Genomic DNA, 23,271 nt, shown 5'->3' on the forward strand with positions numbered 1-23,271 from the left:
GCATGCACAACTATAGACAAGGGGAACCTCCTTATGAAAAGAAAGATCTCGTAAAACAGGGATAACAGGGATTGGTTATGGATAGACGGACAGACAAATGGTGATATGAACTGCCCACCATCCGATAATGGTGGGCTGAAGACTGTCCTTTTCACAAGTTTTCATTCTTTCCTCATTTGCCCTTGATAAATTATTTGATAACAACGAAAACTTTCATATGAAATGTAAAAAAAAAAAAAAAAAAAGGTCTAAGAACTTTCTGAATAGTGATAAACTTCAACAGCCAAAATCAAAGATGGCTGTCTGTCAGCCATTTTGTTTTCCAATCCAATCCAAAGTTGAAAGGGCACAACTACGGACCAAGGGCTGGGGAACACGTGATGTTTGAAAAATATTCTTCCTGTACTTCTTAAGAGGAATGATCCCGAGATATTCCTGATCAAATGTTCTTATTTTTCAAACTGGTCCAAATTTTCCGATGGAATCGCAACTGTTCTTAGTAGTACATTGTACTACTATACTGCAAGTGAGAATGTATACTACATTCTAGTCTGGTACAAGGGTCTTTATATAGTCAGATGACAGTTGAAGCCAATGGCATTCTTCTTTTTTTTTTTTTTTTTTTTTTCGTTGTGTGCAAAAATAAATATCTTATTTTAATCTAAGTTACAAAATCTTTTTTTCCCCCCAATCTTGCAACAAATCTTACAAAATGCATGTATTACAACAATACACTCCTTAACTATTATAGCTTTTTATTGCACAAACATTTTCATGGAATTTTGTCAAATTTCACAAGAATTATTTGATATCACATACACTTAAATGCATCAACTGTTGCTTCAATACAATTGTTTTAAATAAACAAGCTTTTACAAAAACTCATTCTAATAATTCTATAAATTAGAAATTTATTGTTATCTTTACCACTGAACTTATTTCATACAGCATGGTTCACACATATTGTAAATGACCAAATAAAGTAGCCAAGCTATTTGTCAACATGTATGCAAAGAACCTTCTGGGATGGTTTCTTTTGGTAGATGTGTTGATTAATTCCTTTGCAGTTTATGTTGTACCAAGTATCCTTAAAAGCTTAACTGTGACAAGGTTTTCAGAAATGTCCATCACCAAAGATAAGGTCTAATGCAGCATGGATGTCGCCTCCTGTTGCTTGAAGAGCACGCCTTGCTAGGGCCTCATCCGTGATTCCCATGTCTCTCAGCTGCTGTATCTGACCCTGGGGACAAACTTAGGCTGATAAGTGGTGCATCTCGTAACATGTAATATATGGTGTGCATAAGTATTGAAAGCTGTTTTCAAATCATCAATGACAATTTCCATGAACAAGAATGTGGGTCACAAGTCACTTTTTTACCCTGACAAGGATGACTTTCCATCCCAATTCTTTCAAAGGTGAAGGGATCAAAGCTATCCAATGAGTAATGTGTTAACTTGATGTCATAACTAGTAGGCATGACTGTATCTTAACTAATGTGAAAGAAAAATTCTATTGAAGTTATTCTGTCATCAAATATAACTAATGTGAAAGAAAAATTCTATTGTGAAAGAAAAATTCTATTGAAGTTATTCTGGTCATCAAATCAACTGATTGTGATTTTATGATAAAATATGAGTGATGGATTACATAATATATGCAATACTAATATACACATAAAAATGTGAACTTCTTTGGAATAAAAGACGCTTTTTCAGGAATACGGTCGGTTACATTTAAAGACTAACTGACCAGGAACAGGACAGAAGGTATCAGTAACGTACGTGTTATACCTTACCTGGGTTGCTGTTGCCTGTTGAATTGCCTGCTGGAAAAAATCCTGTGTGATGCTTGACCCTGATGAACCTCCAGGTCTTTGTTCTGCATTGTAGGCTGGTGGTTGGTTACCCTGTGAAAATATTAAGTTAGATGTATACACACAATTCTGAAGAGGTATGCATCAAGGAGCAGTTGAAATTTCATTTTTGAGCTATTAAAGCATATGCATGTGTACCATGCATTAGCAAGTTTCTGAAAAGTAGAATTTCCAAGCCTGAGATAATATGTTTAATTACATATTCATTTGTAAGTTTTCAAGCATTATCACAAAATAAATAGATAGAAGAATTGATGACATTAATTATTTTCATAATAGGTTTAGAATTTAACTAATTTACCTGATCTGGAGGTGGTTGCTGTGGACTTCCTGTGGCAGCGGCTAGAGCAGCAGACAGCTGTGAAGCTGTGATGGCTTGTCCCCCAATCATCTGTAACACATAATTGATTTATTAGAGACACAATGTAAGGCAGGGAAAAACAGACACAATGTAAGGCAGGGAAAAACAATGTTTCACTGAAAATAGAAAGTCAGCAAGGGCAACCTTTGTGCCTGGCTGATATCACCCATAATCACTCGGCCAAAACCACAGAGAATATCTTTCAAGATGGCAACCAACTTGATCGTTTAACACAGTATCTTGTACAATTCTGATCAGCCTTGCTTTAAAATGTCATAAATATGTTACTTGATATCTTTTGAAAACAATTGACAGTATGTGCTATGGACAATTTTAATTTTATATATGTGTATTTGCCCTTGATACATTGAGACGTAATCAATGATTTAGAAACAATAAAATATCTGGGAGGGTACAAAACTTGAAAACTAATACTGCATAGTTCCAGATAGAAGTAAATCTCAGCAAACTTGATATAAATATCTAAACTTACAGTTGGTTCTGGTCGATTGTTTGGCATGTCCTCATCATCTGACATCTGATCGAGGGAATAGGTTCCTACAGTACAAATAATGTCAAATGAACATAATATACCACCTAGTTAGGAGATATAAAGTAGAACAAGAAGTACAACAAAGTCAGTCAATCAAAACATGTAACAGCAGTATACAGAAATCACCCTTAGGCTAGTTTATCAATACTGTATTAATTCATGATCTCCCATGAATCTATACATCACGGAAATTATTCAGTTGGCTATAATGTTTAACAAGAATACCTTTTTAAAGCTATATATAGCTAAGGCTAAATAAAATTAATTTCGTGTTTCAATGGCAATTTTTTTTTAAAAAGAGATGAGGGAGTTAATTTTTTTATCATTTTATTGGTAAAAAACAGATGAGGGCATTTGTTTTTTAATTTCTTAAACCAATCATTATCCATTTTCATATACCTGCTTCAAAATGTAGGTTCTTTTTCTTTGTTTCATATTAATGAACATGCTCTGATTTTATGGTTAAAAAGTATAATAGATATTACAGGAGAAAAGTTTGTTGGTGATCTTTTTCCACACATTCTTCTTCCAAAGAATAACAAGGGAGATTTTGATTTATTCAACCAGGAAAACATAAGATGAGTGGCTTGTTTTTACTTAAAGCAAATGAGGGAGGGACTGAGAACCAAGTAATTTTGTTTTAGGCCTAGTGAACTACCTTTACCACTATCAAATTCAGAGTTTGGATTCCATGTTAACCTGTTTAGGTTTGTTAATAAAACAGAACAATCTGTATGAAATGCCAGAAATATTTTATCAGAATGGGACCTCATTAAGCAATCTGCATAATCAAAATTTACTATAGCTATGAGACCAAACTAACAACATAACTCATTTTTTAATGAAACTGTTTTAATAATGTTATTTTACCAGTTGCTGTGTGGTCCGAGTCCTCCCTGCTTCCTTCTTTGCTGACCTCTGCTGCTATGAGTGTGGCTGCCTGACCAAAGGATGGGTGCTTCTCTACAATTCTGTTTACAATAAAATCATATTTGTAAGATTTTCATATTATCAGGGTTTATACATCTAGTGAACTAATGTATCATAGCAATAACAGGCATCAACCTATCTTTATATTACTTATATAGTACTATTACCATTGACTTACTTTTGTATGTTACCGGGGTGGGCTAGTATAGCTAAGAGTTCCTGGTCTTGCAACATTGCTGTAAAGAAAAAAACAAGACTGATACCATCAACCATCTTTCAAAATTCTTTCACTCTTAATGTCATCTGATGTTTGTTTATGCCTAGTCTATAAGAAATGATTCCAATGATATAATCTAGACTGTACAATTTATTGTAGTTGTGTCACAATCTTGTTACCTATCCATACAGACATTGCTAATATTGTGATATAGATGATTTCAAGCTTGTTTTCCATTTTTCTAAAATGAATTAGGTATGCAATCAAATGTGTCATATTTTTCTGATAATTTGAGCATTTTCAACTTCACAAATGAAGCATTTTCAACTTTTAAATCAAGGCTCATTTCGTTTTACCTAAAGCAACAGGGTCCTTGTCTAAGCCAGGGGTGGCAGCAATAATGTTCTCCATGGCATCAGGTTCATTTAATATTCTTTCAACCTGTAACCAAACATGAAGGACATGTATTGATTCAGATTAAAAGACATCCGTAAGCGACAAAGATCATATTGAAATAGCATTTTAAAATTAATCATCTATTTTACTACTCCCATAACATAAGAGGCCGCTAGTCAGGCTGAGTTATTATCTGATGTTATTGTGCCGACTGTGACATAGTGGCCTATTATATATTTCTTGCCATGTCAACCTCTAGCATTGTTGGAGTATTGGATCAACTTTTGGGAACATTAGCATCAATCCCTTAAAGTTAAAGTTAAGATTAGAAACCAATTATTTCTGCAACACCTGGATATTATAAACAACCAAATAAGTATCCATTTGTTTTTTTGGTCTGTTTACATGTGAAAGTATGATGTTCATATACATAATACAATATCACCATAGAATGTTATGTCTTTTAATAAGTTCCTTCGCATTCAAAGACACATATTCAACCTAGTGGTTCTTTTGCTTACTTTCTAACTCGATAAATAGCTGAGTCTATTGACATTACATACTGAACCCTAATATATATCTGTACATACTCACATTACAAGAATTTTATGTAGATATCATGTCTACAAACTAACTATGTTCTACATACCGTTGTTCTGTAGGCAGGATTTAGTAAAGCTGATCTCAATGTTGCTACCAAATTCTTAACAGCAACTGGAGTCATGTGTTCTGCAAAACATCAATTGTTTGTACCAAAATGGACACATATTGTTAAACATAGTGTTCTACATCTACTCTGGAGTTAACATTTATGATGCTATTGTATTCGCATAAAGTTTTTATTTACTAATTACAGTGTACTATCGATTATATTAAGAAGGACAAATCAGTGATCATTGTTTATGCTATGTCAGGTTTGTTAACTTTGGCAAACATTCTTCAAACAATAAAACAATGTCATCAAACACTGCTATAATACCTATGTTATGTTATTACTGTCCATTCTGAAACATGTTTCATTCATTGTTTAACTTATTACCTGCATCATTCACAGGATACTGTTGGTGCCTCTTTAGTGCAAACACTGTTGAGCCATTTTTAAGTCCATACTGTTCAATTTGTTTGTCATCGTCAAGCCTCTGTCCACAATATACCAGGTCTGGAAAGTTAAAAATAGTAAATGTATGTATGTAGATGTAGATTACAGTCGGCCAGTCGCCTTAGCAAAGCTACCCATTGATTCCACTCCGGCTTTTCTTTCTAACTCATTGGGAAGGGAATTGTTCATGGTGGTAGAGAATTTGTGTGTCCCGAGCCGAGCCCGAGCTTTTGACCCGAGCCCGAGCTTTGGATATTTTCGTTTTTCTCCTTCATTACTGAATGGATTAAAGTGATTTTTTCTACCAGGATTTGATTTCATGTTTTAAATCAATCTGTGTAAGTGGATTTTCGTAAAATGTATTTTAACGTCCAAAATACACATTTTTCATTTTTTAGGGGGAGAATTTGTGTAGCCCGCAATCAAGCGTGACTATTCATGTTTTTTGCTAATTATTTCCGATACATGCTTTTATTTAGATATATTACGAGATACAAACAACAAGTAAACATAGCTGATTTTAAAAATATATATTTCAACATATATTTAATGTGACTTGGTGTCAAATTTTGACATTTTTGTAACCGCGCCGACGATCAACGTACAATGTACTCGCCGTGTTTACCGAGCTTTCACCGAGCCCGTGCTAAGGGCAGATAACCCTACCGATCTACCGGTTTCATTCGTAAAGCATAATCCCACTTACCGTTTCTCAAAACTGGAGCGTAGCCTGTATCTTGCATACCGTTTATATTAGGAAATTGTTTCTTTAAAATGTCCTGAACATAACACATAGTATTTCCGCATAATTTTCTGTCCTTTAAAATATCATCTTTTTCTTTAAAACTTATTGTACTCTTACCGTTATCCATCCAAATACGTTTTGTTTCTACTGGCTTACAAATTGACGGTCTATCATCTGAAAGATCTTCTAATATATCACTTACCTTTGGTTTGTGTCTTTTTGGCAACGAAAGTCGTTTTCTATTAGGCTTTACCTTAGGACTAGTGATAACAATAGGCTCGTTTATACTTACAACATCATCAGTCGGGGCAATTTCCTCTGGTTGATTTATACTCACGTGATCACCACTTAGTGTATTTTCTTCTGACTGTTTAATACTCACGTCTTTGGATATGTCTTCCTTCTCTTCCATTATATTTGATAATCTCCTATTTGTTAAAGATAATGTAGACCTAGGTTTGGGCTTTTTAGGAGTACCGATGTCTGAAATATCATGGAGGGGAGAGATTTGATCAGATTTCATTGGAGAAACTATTGTTACCTACTGAATCATCTATTCCTATACTTAACTTAGCAGCTATAATGTGATAATAAGTACCTATAGACGGACACTGACATTTCTCTTTGGGATGTAACTGAACTGCATACTTATCTCCCTGCGAACCTTCAACTAAAAATGTCTTGGCAGATGGAACATGAGTTACCTTATTATCCCTTAATGCGGCTACTGCTAACGACTTTTGTGAATTATACTTACCTGCTTGCGGAATATTAGAGTCTGTCAATAACACTCAATTTGAATTAAGTTTAATCTCAAGCCATTTTTATGTTTTAATCACAATCAATTCACATATATAGCTCGGCACTACACTAAAGGCTTTACTATTGTACAGTCACAAAGCTCGGGATCGGTAGAGTTATCTGCCCTTAGCACGGGCTCGGTGAAAGCTCGGTAAACACGGCGAGTTCGTTGATCGTCGGCGCGGTTACAGAAATGTCAAAATTTGACACCAAGTCACATAAGATACATGTTGAAATTTATATTTTTAAAATCAGCTATGTTTACTTGTTGTTTGTATCTCGTAATATATCTAAATAAAAGCATGTATCGGAAATAATTAGCAAAAAACATGAATAGTCACGCTTGATTGCGGGCTACACAAATTCTCCCCCTGGAAAATTAAAATCGTCGATTTAGGACGTTAAAATACATTTTATGAAAATCCACTTACACGGATTGATTTAAAACATGAAATCAAATCTTGGTAGAAAAAATCACTTTAATCCATTCAGTAATGAAGGAGAAAACGAAAATATCCAAAGCTCGGGCTCGGGTCAAAAAGCTCGGGCTCGGCTCGGGATACACAAATTCTCTACCACCATTGATCATGAGTACAAACCACACCGACCCTTTGATTTTTTTCGCATAAATATCTTAAAAAGATCACGAAATAAGTTCAAACCAAAGTAGACAAATTCAGCAAATATTAGTCTAGCCTTATTAAATAATACATCTTTAGGCCTACTTTGATTCTTTTTGACAGATTTCATGATTTTGTAACGGTGTAAACAAAAACAAATGTGTATTGTGTTACCAAAGTCCGGTGAAGGTAAGTTGATCACCCTAGAAATTTCGTCTTTCAAAATTGAGACTTTCCCTTTCAGATTCACGAGATTTAGCTTTGTCCGCTCAGACTTTCCATGGATGGTCCTGTTGCATACAGAGACGGATGCCATGACTGCAGTATTCCTTCGTTGTGTATCTATACTGCTTCCGGTCCCCATCTCCTAATGAATTGTGGGAAATAAAACGCATTCTAGGCTATCACTATAAGTTGTACAATTATTTCTATGACTTTATCTTTAATACATTCACTATGTATACTCACTAGTTTCGAACATATCTAAGGGATAAATTACTGGAGAAGATCAACAATAATACTGACAGGATATAAATCAGTGTGATTTTTTTTCTACTTTCACTTTCATTTATTAGCTCTACATCCGACATATTACAACTTCCGGTGAAGTTACCGCGAAAATCAACATTGAAGTTATAGAACTGAGAGAAAAGCACACAGACAACAGTGTAATGTAAGTATTATTTGTCTTCTTTTTGTAGTTTTTAAGTTCTTTTGCTTGAGATAAAGCATGATATATAGAACATACACAGGATAAGTAATCAGATAAACCTTTTCAGTCGCGCTAAATATTCCACATGTTAGATCTACGGTAAACATTCAGCATAAACAACTGTGCAACAGTAGCTATAGCTAAGTAGATTTATTCTGACAAAATGCATACAATTTGTATAATGTATCCAACACATAAAATTTCAACAAAATATAACCATGGATGTAAGCATGGCAAGTGATTGAAATAAGTTGAAAATGCAAAGAAATTACAGCAGATATAGGTTACTTTTGACCCAAAAATGTAGATAGCAAAAAAAGTTTTAAATTTTACCTTAGTACGACTCTCAGAGTCAAAAGATAGCCATAGTTCTTTGAATTATACTTGGAAATTTATGTAACTTTGACTTGAAGTACGAAAATTAGTCGCTGCCAGCAGGTGCAGGCGAGTTGCTAGTCTATTTTTTTTTTAAATACGGACAGAGCTCTTCATGATAAGGATTAGCTAATGGGTCATTGAAAATAGAACTAGAGTATTATACAGCAATATAATTAGCCTCCCTTTGATGTCTCTGCCTATTGCCAATATGCAGGCATTCAGGGAACACACCAATATATCTTACACAAACTATATCTCCGATATCCCCTCTAGTGTTAGGTGTCCAGTATCCTCTCCAGTGTTGGGTGTCCAGTATCACCTCCAGTGTTGGGTGTCCAGTATCCCCTCCAGTGTTGGTGTCCAGTATACCCTCCAGTGTTGGGTGTCCAGTATCCCCTCCAGTGTTGGTGTCCAGTATCCCCTCCAGTGTTGGGTGTCCAGTATCCCCACCAGTGTTGGGTGTCCAGTATCCCCTCCAGTGTTGTGTGACCAGTTTACCCTCAAGTGTTGGGTGTCCAGTATCCCCTCCAGTGTTGGGTGTACAGTATCCCCTCCAGTGTTGGGTGTCCAGTATCACCTCTAGTGTTAGGTGTCCAGTATCCCCTCCAGTGTTGGGTGTCCAGTATCCCCTCTAGTGTTGGGTGTCCAGTATCCCCTCCAGTGTTGGGTGACCAGTATCCCCTCAAGTGTTGGGTGTCCAGTATCCTCTCCAGTGTCGGGTGTCCAGTATCCTCTCGAGTGTTGGGTGACCAGTATCACCTCCAGTGTTGTGTGTCCAGTATCACCTCCAGTGTAGGGTGTCCAGTATCCCCTCTAGGGTTGGGTGTCCAGTATCCCCTCCAGTGTTGGGTGACCAGTATCACCTCCAGTGTTGGGTGACCAGTATCACCTCCAGTGTTGTGTGTCCAGTATCACCTCCAGTGTAGGTTGTCCAGTATCCCATCCAGTGTTGGGTGTACAGTATCCCCTCAAGTGTTGGTGTCCAGTATCCCCTCCAGTGTAGGGTGTCCAGTATCCCCTCTAGTGTTGGGTGTACAGTATCCCCTCTAGTGTTAGGTGTCCAGTATCACCTCCAGTGTTGTGTGTCCAGTATCACCTCCAGTGTTGGGTGACCAGTATCACTTCCAGTGTTGGGTGACCAGTATCACCTCCAGTGTTGTGTGTCCAGTATCACCTCCAGTGTAGGGTGTCCAGTATCCCCTCCAGTGTTGGGTGTACAGTATCCCCTCAAGTGTTGGTGTCCAGTATCCCCTCCAGTGTAGGGTGTCCAGTATCACCTCCAGTGTAGGGTGTCCAGTATCACCTCTAGTGTTGGGTGTACAGTATCCCCTCTAGTGTTAGGTGTCCAGTATCACCTCCAGTGTTGTGTGTCCAGTATCACCTCCAGTGTTGGGTGTCCAGTATCCCCTCAAGTGTTGGTGTCCAGTATCCCCTCCAGTGTTGGGTGTCCAGTATCCCCTCCAGTGTTGTGTGTCCAGTATCCCCTCCAGTGTTGTGTGTCCAGTATCCCCTCCAGTGTTGGTGTCCAGTATCCCCTCCAGTGTTGGGTGTCCAGTATCCCCTCCAGTGTTGTGTGACCAGTTTACCCTCCAGTGTTGGGTGCCCAGTATCCCCTCCAGTGTTGGGTGTACAGTATCCCCTCCAGTGTTGGGTGTCCAGTATCCCATCCAGTGTTGTGTGTCCAGTATCCTCTCCAGTGTTGGGTGTCCAGTGTCTCCTCCAGTGTTGGGTGTCCAGTATCCCCTCCAGTGTTGTGTGTCCAGTATCCCCTCCAGTGTTTGGTGTCCAGTATCCTCTCCAGTGTCGGGTGTCCAGTATCCCCTCCAGTGTTGGGTAACCAGTATCCCCTCCAGTGTTGGGTGTCCTGTATCCCCTCCAGTGTTGGTGACCAGTATCCCCTCCAGTGTTGAGTGCCCAGTATCCCCTCCAGTGTTGGGTGACCAGTATCCCCTCAAGTGTTGGGTGTCCAGTATCCCCTCCAGTGTTAGGTGTCCAGTATCCCCTCCAGTGTTGGGTGTCCAGTATCCCCTCCAGTGTTGTGTGACCAGTTTACCCTCCAGTGTTGGGTGTCCAGTATCCTCTCCAGTGTCGGGTGTCCAGTATCCCCTCCAGTGTTGGGTGTACAGTATCCCCTCCAGTGTTGGGTGTCCAGTATCCTCTCCAGTGTTGAGTGTCCAGTATCCTCTCCAGTGTTGGGTGTCCAGTATCCCCTCCAGTGTTAGGTGTCCAGTATCCCCTCCAGTGTTGGGTGTCCAGTATCCCCTCAAGTGTTGGGTGTCCAGTATCCCCTCCAGTGTTTGTGTCCAGTATCACCTCCAGTGTTGGGTGTCCAGTATCCCCTCCAGTGTTGGGTGACCAGTATCCCCTCAAGTGTTGGGTGTCCAGTATCCCCTCAAGTGTTGGGTGTCCAGTATCCCCTCCAGTGTTTGTGTCCAGTATCACCTCCAGTGTTGGGTGTCCAGTATCCCCTCCAGTGTTGGGTGACCAGTATCCCCTCAAGTGTTGGGTGTCCAGTATCCCCTCAAGTGTTGGGTGTCCAGTATCCCCTCCAGTGTTGTGTGTCCAGTATCCCCTCCAGTGTTGGGTGTCCACTTAGCTCTCTAGAACCCTCATAAAGCTTCAGTTTTTAAACGAACATTAATGTTCGGTTATTGCCATCAAGAACTGGACTGAGAAATATGACCATATTTGGTAGCCACATTCACCAATACGCCATCTACTGTCTGTTTCAATGAAATATGGCTGCCCCCATTGCCTTACGCTTCAAATAATTTACTTGCAAAAACATCTTCGTTTTATGTAGTTGTTTTTCCGAAAATGTTGAAATGTATTCAGTAGATGTTTTCAAGATGCATACGATTTGAGAAATGCATAACGCTAGCGAAATGTGAAGACTAAATGAACCTGAACTTTGCGAATAACTCCAGGTCAATATATTTATGTAAACAAATATTGCGCAGGCGCATTCGTCTCCGGATGTTTAGAAAGTTTTGCTCTTCCGTGTTCATTCCAAAACGGCTGACATTATAGCATAGGTCTGCAAATATGTCTGCGATTTACTTAAATTTGTAATATATATATTCTAGAATGTTACATCATTATCAACTAGATGAGTTTTTGTATAATTTAGAGAAAGAAATATATCAATAACGGCATACGAGACGATACATTGTATCATACTGTAGGTACGAGACGATACATTGTATCATACTATAGGTTACTGAACATGTTTGCGAGAAAGATAGATACTAGGTGGCATTTGTGGTCAGGGTGACTGGTCATAGCGTTAACATTGTCATCGATTTCCATATTCCATTTTCCTTTGACGAAAACGACCAATAAATCAAATGCAAATGATAATATCTTGTTGCCATGTGCACGGGATTGGTTGTTGTAGGCGATACTTAGAACGTATTTACTGTTGTAAGGGAGGTAATTGCAAGATTACGGAAATCAAACGTTAAACCAATTTGATTGGTCGATTCTTCCATGACTTTGGCAATCGGTTTACAATCGAAGTGACAGATAACTACGGCAATATTCAGATGATATCCACAATAACATTTTTAGATACGTGTGGTTGGCAGTTGTCATGTTTAAAATGAACAATTATATAGCTTGTTTTTATTTCGGCAAAGTCGAGAATATTTACTGAAACGGACCACAGGTGAAGCAGACTTGGAAATACCGAAACGAAGAAAAACGGGGCTTAATTATAATATAGGCCTAAATTGGCATTATTTTCACAGAATTGACCCACATATATGTTTTTCAATGCCTATTTGTATCGTATGTAAAATATTAGAGGTTTACAAATTTTAAATTAATTTTTCATTTGCGAATCGCGGCCCGATTGTTGTTAGAGTTGAATTACTGAAATGGCCGATAGTGGACCCAAATCGACATTTTTACGAGAGAATGGACCCAATATAGGATCTATTAATCTTTGGTGTGTGTATAGAGACCTGGAAGTATTTTGAAAGAATTTGCAAAATACCGAATTCACAATCAAATTTTAGATCGTGACGAACTACTGAGACGGTGTTAGTTCATGTTAAGTCACAGGGCTAATCTAGGATTTGGGGAATACTACCCATTATGAAATTTAGGGGAAATAAAGGGGCGGCAGTGTCTTGAATTATTCTTTAAATTTTAACATTTGACAGCTTTTATTTGCTATAATTCTTACATATTTCATTAAATTTGGGGGAGATCCCCTGTTTTGGAGAATTTTCCCCTGTTTTATGGCATTTTTTCTTGATGGGGAATTTGTTTTTATTCAAAGGGGAAAACACCATCAGTGGGGAATACTACCCAATTTCGGTAGTAAAATTGGTCTAGATTAACCTCTGAGTCAATCTGATTAAATTCAACTGTTACATGATATGGCTACGTTTAGTATGCACTACTCCTACGTATTTTTTTTATAGCCGGAAAACGGAAATCCGGATTATCTAAAAACAAATGCAAAAAGACTTGTGATATTCACTTAATTTGATATTCAGCCATTAATTGTTATTTGTAGTTTTATAACTTCTGAAATAGTGTGATTGATTCTCTATATAATATTGCTGTGGAACTTGTGTTATTTTTCAAACAAATTCATTTTGATAATTTGTTAATTTAGAACGTTCATCAAGTCATGATCAAGACTTGAAATTCTCGCTACACCATACTTCAAACACAGTAATCAATGAATTGATAAATTGAAAATTGAAGTCAAGCAAATGAGTTAATATTTACCTAAACAATTTTTCAATATACAACACATGTTCAGATGACTATTTGTGCCATGCTGTTACAAGATTTCAGTTACAATTCTAAAAGTCAAGCAAATGAGTTAATATTTACCTAAATGATTTTTCAATATACAACATATGTTCAGATGACTATTTGTGCCATGCTGTTACAAGATTTCAGTTACAATTCTAAAAGTCAAGCAAATGAGTTAATATTTACCTAAATAATTTTTCAATATACAACACATGTTCAGATGACTATTTGTGCCATGCTGTTACAAGATTTCAGTTATAATTCTAAAATTGAATTAGTATGTAAATATATGTTATACTGTCAATATCCACAAAGCGAGTGTAGTCTACTATACTCAAAGCCCTGCCAGTAGATAGCGGTACATATACTTACTGCTTACATCTAGTGCTTACTTGTATGAACTATAAATCAATAACAAAATGGTTCATATATTTCTATATATGACTTCACAAATTATGCGGTGTCTGAAGATCTGAATGAAGTGAATAAACGATGTATTAAATTATTTTTATGAAATATTCAAGTCATAGATCATTCTCTTAAAAATATTGATTTCAAGTCCATTTTGGTAATTTTACTATGACGGCAATCAGGCCTAGAATGGCGAATAAACCCCTAATATTTTACATATGATTAATTTTGACATTGGAGAACATATAATTGTGTCCATTCTCTAAGCACTGGTAGAATGTACAGAATAGAGCTTCATAAATATATTCTCAAAATTACTAATTACCCCGGTAAATATAACATTTTACATAAACCTCCCATGACTGATGGTGAACTTAAACTTGCAAATCTCCTGTGTCATTCCAATTTTGATATGTGTAAATATATACACGTACTGTATATATATAGTTATAGATATGGAATGCTTCACAATTTGCATACAGTTATGGAATCTTATAACACCCCCAAAAATGTTCTCTCCACATAAAGGATGTGATTTGTGCAATTACATTGCTGAATTGTGTGGTTCAGTATGATTGGATGATCAACATTGGAAAAGGACAATAAATAGGGAATGTGTCGTCCCATCAAATGGATTGTAATCTTTGTGATCAGGTTTGAAGTTGAAAATGAAGCTTGAAGTTTTCTTTTCCTGTTTGCTGAATTATTCGATGAAGATAGTCTTTATCTGGTTGTTATTCTTTATCACATTGTTTACAATACTGTAATTATACCAGAAGTTTATCTTCTCATATACAGATTTATTAACATCAAATGATTCCTGAACAAAAGGAGTCAGGTGTTTTTGTTTTGAAGTACCATAAATGCTTGCATGAGTACAGTTTCAATAGGATACATTCTTAATTCGGGCCTTGATTAGCAGCTCTGGTTTTGGTTTTCAGTAATTCTTTATGTGTGTTTCATCATATTAAGTTGAAATGCAACTATGTATGCTAAACTAACGATGGAACTAGCCTAAATTTAGTGCATATTAGAAGTTGGCATCAATAAGGTCACAGAGTCCTGGCTGTATTATAACTGATGATGCCTTCCCGAAAGAAAGAAGACATATTTTATTTTCATCGATCCAAGATAGATCAACAAACTTCCAATTTCAATTAGGACCTTACAGAAACATGCATGTGTACAATCAAATCAGAACAGCTGCAAACATTTCAAATTATTTGCAATTAATTCCTAAACCGATATCAGTAAATTTATCAACTTAAAACTTAGAAGATTACTGATTTTGCATTAAACAATAATGTTCGTTTACAGTACTTCCAGTACTTTGATTCTTACCTTAACAGGGCAAGAAGAAAATTTTCAGCATCACTGGTCCTTCGGGCAGGTTTCTTTAGGTTCGAAAGTACTTGCCAAAAGGTGAAACATAGTGGTCCAATTAAACTGAATCAGTAATATCTTCAATTACTGATTTTACACTTGCCAATCGGGCAAATAGTCTACAATATTTACTTGCTCACAGACCAAATCTACTGGCCCGGGCCATCAGACCTGAGTTTTTTCTTGTCCTGCTTAACAGCAAATAGTTTAGGAAATCTGGAAGGAATTTGGGATATTATTACCATAAAAATGTCTAGTATCCCCATCAGTGTTGTTGAATGTCCAGTTTGTTCCTATCATATGTCTGCTACCCTCTCCAGTATCTGTTTGAGTGTTAATATCCCCTGCAGTGTTGGATGTCCAGTTTGATCCTATGTCTGCTTATTTGTATCCCCTGCATTGCTGGATGTCCAGTTTGATCCTGTGTGCTACCCTCTCCAGTATCTGTTTGAGTGATAGTATCCCCTGCAGTTTTTGATGTCCAGTTGTTCCATCCTCTCCAGTATATGTTAGTGTTAGTATCCCCTACAGTGTTGGATGTCCAGCATGTGTTTATTGATCTAACCTGGTGAGGTCATCTCCTGCAGAAAGTACAGCCAGTGGTCAGTGTATCCTGTACTAGCCAGTGGTCAGTGTATCCTGTACTAGCCAGTGGTCAGTGTATCCTGTAGTGAGGTCAGGTTCACATTGATTTTGTGTATTTAATTATTTCTGTCATAAGTGTAGTACAAAAGTGAACTTGCTTGTCCAGCAGAGCAGACTGACCTTCTCCAGCCACTCTGACATAGGTTATTAAGGTAAGGTGTTTTACTCCTATATAGATTAGCTAATACACAAGTATGTATAGTAGCTTGAGTGCACTACCACATATTCTAAATGTTGATACCTCATATTACTACTATATAGCACCTAACTGATCCACATGACATTTGAGTCACTTTGCCTGAAACACTGTGTATATAAATGTTTATGCACAAAAAGAAGAGATGTCTGAAGGGCAAATCATAGTCTCATTTTATTATATATTTATAGACTTTAGAAAAAAATTTGTTAAACTATCAGTCAAGTTACGATATCCTGATTTAAGATGACATTTCAAATAAAAGAACTCGAAACAGCTAAATGCCTACTTGAATTATTGGGGCCATGATCTGTATGAAGTGTAAACTGTTAAAACTGATCATGATGTCATGCCATTCCTGGACACCATTATTAGTGTTGTAGTATATGTAATGTATCATATTGTCATAAGATGGAAAAACTTTCTGGACATATTACCAAATTTTAGAATGCCATCATTTGCTGGGATAATTCTAGCTCATCATTGTTTGGGATAACTATGGAATTTCAGCAAAAACATTTTAAAACCCCCTTAATGATCCCTCCCAAGTTTGACTCTAAGGAGCATATATATCTTTGTGACCAAAACTAAAGGTCAATTGGATTTATAATTCTGATAATGGAATCATGGACATTCTAAAAAAGTATAAAATTTGTTGATGAAATAAAGGTTGAAATGTGGTTATGAGAACATAATCATAAATGTTTTGTGTAAATGATAAAAAGATTGTTTTCAGACTAATGAAAACAAAACATCTATGTCCATTGACTTAAAATTAAAGTATTATTGGATTTAAGGGGGTAGGGGGTGAAATCTTAAGCAAAAGATTCAAACTTAATTCCAAAAATTCTGTTATGTTTTCCTACGGAAAAGTTTTAGTGAAGAAATTGGCACCATCTTCAGAAATATACTGAAATTAATTAAGGATAAAGAATCATAGCTTCAACTGTTAAATAAAATAAAATTTGTGAGGGTTTGATCAAAGTAGAGGTAAGGATGACAAAATGGAAAACACATTAAAATCTACAGTTACACTGTTTGAGCACTTATTGTTCTCATTAAAATAAGCCAGATATGGGATAATTATAGACAAGATACTGAAATAGCTATATATCACACAGTACTTCACAGTACTTTTAGTACTGTACACATTTTGTATTGCAGTATACCCATCTTCTGGGTACCGGCAGGTTTGACACTGGTGTTGAAATCCCCATTTTTCGGGATAGCCGTATAATATTCTTTTGGCCCTGGATATGACGCGACAGGTGGCGTTACTGGTCAAGAAGAAGTACCAATGTGATTGGTTGATATAGCGGTAAATGCAAAATGAAGATTTGCAGTTAAAAATGAAACAATGTTAAGATTGAATGCAAGCTGAATAAGTGAATGTATCTTTTCAAATAACACATATATTACTAAAATTATATTCCTGATTCAAATGCAGTCTTATTTATTATCACCAAAAATGATTCGAACTGATATAATTTTGTTATCAGTGCTGAAATGCATTAGTTCGTTAATTTATTTCATCCACCAGTTTGACATCATAACCACCAGCATTAAAACTATGCCGTTTATCTTTTTAAAGATATTTCTTGTTACTTCTAATTCAATTACACAGGGGATGGGGCATGATGTTAATTAAGCCTGTGTGGTCTGAGCTTCTGTTGTCAGACTGGTCATATATAGCTACTAGCTAGGTATTCTGAAGACCATAAACATGGCTGGATAGTCTGGAGACATATACACAATGACAAGTCCCATGTTAGTGACTTTGATAGAACTATATGTCTGTGACAATTATCAAACACATGGTGGTCATATTGCAATTACAATAGCACAGATTTACATCAGCCTATTCCTTATGTTACTGTGCAATAATTGCTTAATTGTTGAAGATGTAAAGAACCTTTAGTTACAATATTAGATAGTTCTAACCAACACACTACACACACATTCAAATCATCATAAAGGAAGGAAGGAGCAACAGAACTGATGAACTGTTGGAAAAGTAAAAATATGAAGAAAGACAGAACAGAATTCAATTGAAAAATTAACATATTGATTAAAGTAATATATCTGTCCCTGTCAGCCTGATAATTATAAGTGGGTCGGCTAAAGTGTAGGTGTTGTGTGCAGGCGTATCAGTTATTAATGATCAGAAGTCTTCAAGCCACTATATGACCCTGTATATATACACAACCTGGCATTAGATTTTAGTAGTCCCTTGGCATAGTTGACCCACATTAATTTAGCCTGGTATCATGTATACATTTTAAGGTAAACAGGAAGCTTTGCCACCCTGTTACTATGGCCTCAGTTTGTGAAGAAGTAGATAGGGGAAAAGATAAACCCACAATACTAACATGTATATAACTACAACTGACCACAGGTCAAGCTGACCTACCACTATGTTCTAATACACATGTGGGAATAATTGCCTGGATATATGATTTCTATAGAGAAATGGAGGTGTTATGTTGTATTGATAACTGATGTAAATGTCCTTTAATTTAGCTTACAGAAAATAAGAGAAGAATATTGGAAATTAAATGAATGTACCATACTTCATGTATATCCAAATTTTGTATACATGTATACAATTAAAGTTTTGTTATTGATTATACGTTTGATCGGCTTTAATCAAATAGTTTCGACACTAAGGTGTGGCATCATCAGAATAAATTAGAAATACAAAATGTACAAACATTTAGGTATGAAATATAAAATGCGTTGCCGTGCCTAGTGACAATAACAAGTTGTTATGTATGATGTAGTACATAATCAAATGACATCATCAATGATAGTGAGGACTTGTAGTGGGAAAAATATTTTCAAATATTCTGTATGTGTTATTTAATGTAATGCTCTAAAATACACAAAATAAAATCTTATCTGGCATATATATGTTAACACTAATGCTGCATAGAACTTGAATTGTATTTATAGAATAATATGAATATAGCATTTATGATTTTAATATTCTAGAGGCAGGCTGGATTAGGAGACCAATATTGCCTAGGCCATCATTAAAAAATTGTTTGTTTGTGGTTACCCGACCCACATTTTTTTCACTGGGTAGGTAGGTAGGTTTTTTTTTTTTTTTTTTTTCAATACATGTCTGATCTTATATGTTTACATATGAATTCAGTTTAACAAGAAAAAGAACTTTCAAACTGGTTAATCATCAAACAACATAACAACTCTCATTTGTTTGAAAAAAAATAAAAAAGCACAATTTTGAAATCAGTTAAAACAGCACACCCAATGAAGATTTTATGTTTTCAATGTTACATATATTTGGATACCACTTCCCCATGACTGAATTAATATTTTGACATTTTACAAAATTAAATTATTTTTTTTCAAATGTGTCTAACTTAAAAAAATACTTGCAATATGGGAATAAAACTTGTATAAAAAATGTTTGTTGTTATCTCTAGTTTGAATATATGTTGTCAATTGTGTCTTCAGCATTTAACAGGTGCAAATGAAGGTAAAAAACATAAATATTTGCAATTTAAAAGCAAGAAAGATTATTTTGTTACTAGATTTGTCAACTATTATGAGTGACATATTGATACTGGATAAAATATATTTCGATGAAGAAATCAGTGTCTCAAAATTTTTAATTCGATAGAGATGTATTTGACCTCACCTGTGTAACTTTTTTATGAGCGACTCCGTCTGCCAGGAATGGCTGTGCAGACTAGAGATCAAAGAGACATCAGAAGCTGTGTACTGATATAAATTGATTGATCTCATCAAAGCCAAACTTTTAGAAATATTTCAAATTAAAGATATCTACTTTTCAACACCTAAAACACTTTTATTTGAAGATCGCATCAAGCGGTTCTATCTTCACAGGCGAAGAACATTTTATACCGCCATTGATCCGCTCGGTGTCTATATCTATCTTGATATGGATTAAATGTAACTATATATCTGCCAGGCAAATAACCTCTGCTAAATAGCTTTGTCTTCCCTAATTCTGTCTAACAACAAAATCATTGTATTCATCAAAGTCTGTCTCGTGACGAACACGTTTTGAAAGAATGTTTACATCGTCCGCCATGATTGATCGATGCTTCTCTCTCGCCGAGGAAACCCTCATTATTATTGAAAAATGACATCAGTAACTTTCCCAATCTAACCGGGGTGTTCTCTGAACGCCAACATTTTTTTTAACAATAGGTAGGTGTTGTTTCAGGAAACAATGGGAGGGTAATTATATACTGCTTCATATAAGCTGTTTTTTTACCTGTACAGTCACATGAGATTTACCTGTGTTTTACAAATCATACAGTAGAATTGTATTTTATTCCCATTTTCTTAGAACACACATGTATGCATTCAACAAAATAAGCAATTAAGTAATATAGAACATATATAGTTTAAAAAATAGCAACAAATATGTTATACTATGTAATAACAGAATTTGTTCATAAATATACTTATACATGCCACTTGAAGTTCCATCACAGCACTGAATACTTTTTAAAACTAATTTCTTGAAAAGTTTATTTCATCAGTCTCAGCACTAAGAAATCTATATTTATTGATTAATATTGTACACATAAACATCTATTCAGTACTAATCTCGGATATACATATATATATATACGATAAATGAACAATGCATGTTAATATTCAAATGGAAATGATTCAATATCTATAATAAAAAGCCTTACATAGACAAAGTAAGAATATCTGAAATAAAAACCTACATTACTAAAAATCAAAATATCTTAAATAAAAATATGCATATAGAATGTTGAAAATGAATAGACATACATGCATGTACATGTACCTCTCAACAAAGGCAATATAGGAAGCACCTACGGAAAACCAATCCACGTTAATGTTATAAGAACAAACCCCATTCTGATAATGACCAGCAGATTATTGATTTGTTGATATGGACTCTCGATCTCTGTTTTTGGAGCAAGATCGTGATATCTATCTAAGGATGAATTTAAAAGTGCTATAAAGCTTCTGAAACTGAACAAGGCGTACACAGTCTCAATATTACAACGAAGCTTTTAAAATCAAGCTTTGCTTACTATTTTTATCAGTGTATTTGACTGGGATGGAGATGGAAGCCTTTTACGAAATGTTTTTTTTTTTTGACGGAAAGAAACTTAAAGTTAATTTAATTGGGGTTTCTTCCCAATTGTGTATACCCAGTATTATAATGTAATTAAGTACTGGTTAAAGCTATTTAGAACTAAGAACTGCATTAAGATACTATTTTAGTATTAAAATGTAGTATGGACAATGCATGACGACAAGATATGTTTACATTATTGTGTAGATTATATATCACTACATGTACAACGTTATCTATATAAATATATACCAAAACGTACAATAATTGCTTTGAGTAGAATAAGTTTAATTACCAGCTAATACTCTGAATATTGAAATTCGTCGATATAAGTGAACATCTGTATGGAGTTTGCAGCTCTGGTGTCATAGAAGATGAATATCGCTCTTTGTAATTTGTCAAATTTCCAAGTCCTGTATTGAGAGGTAGTCGATAACATGCGACCAAGGTAGTAATTAGTAGTTATTAAATGTGTACCTGGTTGTACAATGGAACATTCAAGTTTTGAGAAGTTATATTTACAGGTATATTGCTGTTTGTGCAGACTTTTATGTTGCTGCATATACTATCATCAATATAGGACGAGACTTTCTGAAGTAGTGAAATTAGTCTCAATTAATTCAAATTATCCATATGCCTATATGGAAATTAATGTTGCAACGAGAGTGTTAAACCATTTTATCTATCTAAATGCAAATGTATATATACATAAAAAATCATTATAAATTGATTTTTTTTAAGACTTTAATAAGATAAAATAAAATCATAATTTTGAACATAAAGATAATTTTCAAGCAAAAAATATTGTATTGTCGTTTTAAATTTGAAACTAAATATCGAATAAAATAAATATTTTTGATATACATATACATACAGTACATGGTATTTAATTATAAATTCTTAATTTCACCTACAGGTAGTATCAACAGGTAACTTTTACAGGTAAATTACCTGTTGGCATTGAGACTCCTTTTAGGAAAAAGACTATAATCACTATCAAAACAAACTGCCCTACAGGTAAATTCAAAATGTTGGCGTTCAGAGATACACCCATCTAACCAATCGCTGTTGGAATTATATTTTGATATCACAAGGAATCACCATAATACGTTTTCTGATTGGTTGGTTAAGCTAGCTATATTTATTTGAAAACACTCATCGTTGTCTCAGATGGTTAAGAACCGAGAGAATCCGCAAGTATTGAATATGAAGGTAACTCCCGAGAGCATTCGAAGTATTTTGCATGCTGTCGGTGCGTTCGTTACAAGGCACATTCATATTGGTGTTACCGCTGGGGGAAGCAGCAGGTAAAAAAAAAAAAATAGCAAAGGTCCAAAAAATTGTTTGAGTCGCGGCTATTTTAGTGAGTCGGTCGGGTAACCACAAACAAACAATTTTTTAATGATGGCCCTACTTGTCTCAAGTTGTAGTCTTCATTCATAAATTCTCTCACCAATTACATGATTTAGCCTGTTCTTAAATAAGCATACCAGTAAGTATTTGCTTTTATTTAAATTCATTCAGAAACAAAATAATATCTCACATGGTATTTTGAGTCTATGATACGTCTGATTAATGCTTCGGATAAAATTTTTGTATTCAACATATTATGATTGAAATCAAACAATCGGCCATCATGATTATGGACCCAGATTATGGCGGATGTCGCTATTTCGAATGTGAATTGAAATTAGTAGTTCCTGATAACCACCAAAAATAACATTTTAATAGCATTAACATAGTACAAGTACCTTCATCCAGGCTAAAGAGGGATTCATATAAGTTGTTATTACCTCATCCACAATTGTTGTAAAACAGATAAATTTTACAAATTTTCATTAGATGAGAAAATTAAGATGTATTAAAAAATTTCAAGTTTTAGTGTATCAGTATATTTATCACCTGCAAAACTGATGTATTGTTACTACATCTGATTTGATCTTCACTACTGGCAATGAATGTATGGGGAATATAGATTTATATATATATATATGTATAGGTTGTGTAAGATATACTGATTACTGACCATTGGGAATGACCTGATGTAGTGGTCATCTGCTGGTCAGT

General features: G+C 35.4%; 2 protein-coding genes across 11 annotated transcripts in view; one reads left to right on the forward strand and one right to left on the reverse strand.

Moving 5' to 3' along the window:
• Positions 1–738: 738 nt before the first annotated feature.
• Positions 739–15,789, reverse strand: LOC117334295 (ubiquitin-like protein 7). The gene is made up of 11 exons (XM_033893822.1): positions 15,212–15,789; positions 7,771–7,963; positions 5,371–5,490; positions 4,981–5,060; positions 4,292–4,376; positions 3,897–3,954; positions 3,659–3,759; positions 2,729–2,793; positions 2,176–2,265; positions 1,797–1,907; positions 739–1,240 (listed from the first exon to the last, which is right to left on the reverse strand). Exons 2-11 carry the CDS (start codon positions 7,958–7,960, stop codon positions 1,115–1,117), a joined length of 1,026 nt encoding a protein of 341 aa, XP_033749713.1. The 5' UTR covers positions 7,961–7,963; positions 15,212–15,789; the 3' UTR covers positions 739–1,114.
• The window catches only part of LOC117334294 (TIMELESS-interacting protein-like), a 32,516-nt gene continuing 17,209 nt past the window's right edge, over positions 7,965–23,271 (forward strand). For 9 of the 10 annotated variants that reach the window (XR_004534070.1, XR_004534071.1, XR_004534073.1 and 6 more), the window contains exon 1: positions 15,940–16,050. The gene's annotated coding sequence lies outside the window, so the exon portion shown is untranslated. Of the gene's footprint in view, positions 8,270–15,939; positions 16,051–23,271 lie in introns of those variants that run through there. The other variant, XM_033893821.1, reaches the window with a different exon arrangement.

This window comes from Pecten maximus, chromosome 9 (genome assembly GCF_902652985.1).
Source record: "Pecten maximus chromosome 9, xPecMax1.1, whole genome shotgun sequence".
Taxonomy (NCBI): domain Eukaryota; kingdom Metazoa; phylum Mollusca; class Bivalvia; order Pectinida; family Pectinidae; genus Pecten; species Pecten maximus.

Bases quoted from the DNA above. Each gene is read 5' to 3' on its own strand.
- LOC117334295 (XM_033893822.1), bottom strand. From the start codon at position 7,960: ATGGGGACCGGAAGCAGTATAGATACACAACGAAGGAATACTGCAGTC. The intron at 5,491-7,770 runs GTAACACAATAC...TTAACTTTCCAG, and splicing joins CTTACCTTCACCGGACTTTG to ACCTGGTATATTGTGGACAG. The intron at 1,908-2,175 runs GTAAATTAGTTA...ATATTTTCACAG, and splicing joins AGCAACCACCTCCAGATCAG to GGTAACCAACCACCAGCCTA.